The 3,868-nt window shown below is 39.4% G+C and overlaps 1 protein-coding gene across 1 annotated transcript in view; it reads right to left on the bottom strand.

The window, feature by feature from the left end:
* Nucleotides 1-673: 673 nt before the first annotated feature.
* Nucleotides 674-3,868, bottom strand: part of LOC107087409 (tight junction protein ZO-1-like) — a 131,676-nt gene continuing 128,481 nt past the window's right edge. The window contains exon 27 of the mRNA XM_015378979.1: nucleotides 674-1,882. Coding sequence (XP_015234465.1) covers nucleotides 1,788-1,882 — 95 coding nt within the window. The 3' untranslated portion in view covers nucleotides 674-1,787. The remainder of the gene's footprint in view (nucleotides 1,883-3,868) is intronic.

Raw genomic sequence — 3,868 nt, 5'->3', positions numbered from 1 at the left:
TCTCTATCTGGAGAATGGGGCTGTTCTATGTCTTCTCCATTCAGAGGGGCCCCTGCCTGTCTTTGCCTAGGGCCCCACATTTCCTAAATCCGCCCCTGTTTCTAACATGCAGTAATAGATTTGCAGAAAAAAACACGACAGCAGAAAACAAACCTTTACTTTATAAATGGATTTATTTAGTAATACAGTGGTATACTTAAAAATGTGTTGCAAAGAAAAAAAAAAAGAACAGAACAGAAATAAAATGAAAATAAATAAAAAGTATGTCGGCCACACGGGAAAATAAAACTAGTGTTGGTTTGAAGCGTCTGTGGTATCATATCAAAAGAAAAAAATAGTACCGATGTGCCATAATAAATCGTCTATTAGTACAAAAATACATTTCAGGGCACACAATACCGCATCCAGTATCACAAATAAAGGAAGGGGCCGCTGTTCAAAGCGGCCCCCCTTAAGTACATCTTTTTAAAATCAGTTAAACCAAGCACTTCTCTAGTTTGTAAATAAGAATAAAAAGTTTTCTGACAGTTAAAAATGCCTTTAAGTAACGTATCTGTCTGTGTGTATATGTTGGTAGAAAAAGGTTGGACTTATTACTGCTTATGTCAGTTCCAAGGCTCAGGGGTTTAACCGGAATACAAACATAACCAATTTAACCGCTTCCTCTTTTTTAAACAAACCGTTTTCTCTTTTATACAAAATAACAAAGATGTACAAAAGGTCATTTACAGAGAACCAAGGCCATATGCTAGCAGGTATGTACAGCCACGTTTAAACATCTTCTAGCGTTGTGTATTTTCCTCACACTTCATATGCATAGCAGTAAAGGAAAGCAAACCGTTTTTTCATCAGCCCCAATTATTCCGTGTGCTAAATCCGAGTTCCGTGTTTGATGAAAAAAGAAATGCAAGAATATCTTTCTTTTTTTTTCTCCTCCTGCAGATAATCGTTATAACTCAAGGATCCCATGTTGGAAGGTTTTTTTTGTTTTGTTTTTTTTTACTGAAAAGTTAAATATGCAGATAAGGCATCACTGCTTGCAGTGTACGATGGGGTTTTCATGTTGAACTTAGTTAGCAGGCGTCTGGACCTGAGTCGTAGCACATGCATAGATCTCTAGACAGCAGGAGTTTGTAAAATCAAGTCAGTATATTTATCTATGTTAAAACATTTCCTTCTTTTTTTTTTCTACAAAAAAACAAACAAAAACGGCCCAAAGGAACGGGCTTCTGATGCTACTTAATACTTTCATTCTTCGTAGTTTTTTCATAACGTCTTCCTTGGTGAAGGGAAGTCCTGGGAGATCCTCCATGAGTGAAACGCATGACCACTTAGCTCGCAAACAAAGGCTCTGCTTATACAAATTTCATGTTTGTGTGGATTTTGTTTTCTCTTTACACAGTACACAAAAATCTTGCTGCGATATTAAATAAGGTTCCAAAATTCTCCTTTTTTTTTTTTGCACCACTGAAACCTTTTAAAAAAGTGAGCTAAAAATGTCAAAATGAGATAATCCAGTCCTGTAGCACTGGTCATGCATTCCAACTTCTCTTCCTTAGATTAAATAACTTTTCTCTTATTTGTTCTTTTTTTTTTTTGCAAGCCTTGAAAGCACCGAAAACAAAAGAAAATAAAGAAAGAAATGAGAAAAGGTCCAGATGCTGGACTCCTCCGACTCGCTTCATAGTGAGAAAGACTGTTTCTCTACTTGATAAAGTTCTGGGCACAGTAAACTAAGTGGGGGGGGGCGTTTATCACATTCGTTAACAGGCCAGCTGTCGCCCTCTTCAGAAGTGGTCAATGAGCACAGACACGCAGTTTGCACCCACCAGGTAGTTTGGGTCTCCGGGGAGAGATTTGTTCTGCCAGGTTTTAGGATCACCTGCAGGGAGACAAGAAGCAGACGCCATCAGGGCGCAGAAATAAAGACGCTGTGTTAACAATAAATATCAGGATTAACATTAAATCAAAAGATTTTCATGAGCTGATGCAAGGTGAGAGTGATTCCAAAAAAGGTAGAAAAGACTTTGTTTCAAAGTTTGAAGACGTTTCTCTTCCATCCAGGGAGATTTTTCAATTCAAAATGTCAGAAATAGCGTTTAGTTCCAGGTTTTATCCAGCAGACCAACAAAGCCTGGTTTTAGTTTAGAAAACATGCAGATTGAGACGGATGAACGGGTCCCCCCCTTTGGAATGGGGTCTGTGGAGTTAGAAGATGAGACAGAGATATTTCTTGCAAGAAAAAAAGGTTCAGTTTTATTTATCGTCCTCAGATGGAGATAGAGCTCTGACTGGGTAATTCCCCATAGACACACTCTCCCTTGGAACTATCCCACCGCTACATAAAGAACTTTCTCACACTTGAACATTCGGTTATTCCCAAGAAAAAACACTTCAATTAATCAAGGACATAAATTTTAGCCAGATAAACACTCAGAGCAGGTCTCCTCATTCTCATCTCTCATTTCCCTCCATTAATCCTTGTCTAGAGTCGGGAGGCACCTGCTTTCTGTTTTCCCCAATCTTAACTCCAGCATACAGACTGGTACCAGACTTCTAAGCAATCACCCCTATTTAGACAAAGGATAAATATTTTATCTCAGAAAAAGGCCATGGTAAAATATGCTTCCACAGGCCGCTTGGCCTCTTTGTTAGCCTGCAATGTCCCATACCTGTCTATGTCTCTGAATGGGGGTCGTTAGAGAGAATAGTTGGCGTGGGTGAATAGGAGAGGTCTTCTGTTCCCCTGTAAAGGTTGGTGGGGCTGCCATGATGGCGGGAAGGAATCAACTCTATCGCTGCATTGCAGGATTTTGAAAGCTGAAATCTGAGTCAGATTAGGTCTGGAGGTTTGGTCTTTAGGATGAACTAGTCTCTGTTTAAAGGTCTGTTTGGTTTGAAATATTCTGGGATTCTGTGTTTGGAGAATCACAAGCTAACAAAGAAGCCAAACGACCCCCGTTCCAAAGGGGTGGACCCATCATCCGATTCTATCTGCATGTTTTCTAAACAGAAACCAGGCTTTGTTGGTCTGCTGGATAAAACCTGGAACTAAACGCTATTTCTGACATTTTGAATAGAAAAATCTTCCTGGATGGAAGAGAAACGTCTTCAAACCTGGAAATAAAGTCCAGTGGATTGATTTAAAATTTTTTGGAACGACTATGACCTGGATGACTGAGAATCTTTAACAGCAAAAGTGAAAGTAGTTGATTGGTTAACGTTCAGATCAAAGGATTTATTAAGATCTGATCTTTAAACTTCTATTAGGATCAAACTACAGAGAAGATGTCAGGAGACATCAGCTGGAGACAGAGAGAGATCCACCAACTGTTAGCTTCCTTGGATCGCTCATCATCAAGATGGGAGAACCGACCAAAGGGAGTAACTCAACATTCACTCCTTCACTCACACACTGATGATGGTGAGCTACATCAGAGCCACCGCTGCCCTGCGGCTCACTGACAGAAGCCAGGCTGCCGCACACCGGCGCCACAAGAGATTGACTCGATAAACAAGATTCATAAATAGAATGAAACACGGTGGAGGAAGAATTATAATCTGGGCCTAAATGGTGCATGAAAGGTTTTCAAAACGTCCTAATATTTTATAAATGTTTTTGTTTTAGAGACGTGATGTTCCATCATTCTCAGAAAGAACCAGAACTTTGTTTAAAGTCAACGTTGGAAAACATGGAAGAAGAGCTCATTCTGGTCAGGAAGCTTCACGTTTCTGACAGATCGTGTTTAAAATGCAAGAAAAAAAAAAAGGTCTGGCTGAAAAAAAAAGCTGCATCCTACGGCAGAGGATTAGGGCCCCTGAAAAAACAAAAAAGTTAACAGATTTTTAAATTTTATTTCAGTTTAAT

Source organism: Cyprinodon variegatus, unplaced genomic scaffold, assembly GCF_000732505.1.
Source record: "Cyprinodon variegatus isolate N-32 unplaced genomic scaffold, C_variegatus-1.0 Scaffold183, whole genome shotgun sequence".
NCBI lineage: Eukaryota > Metazoa > Chordata > Actinopteri > Cyprinodontiformes > Cyprinodontidae > Cyprinodon > Cyprinodon variegatus.
The sequence above is the reverse complement of the archived record's forward strand: the minus strand, read 5'-3'. Positions and strand labels throughout refer to the sequence as shown.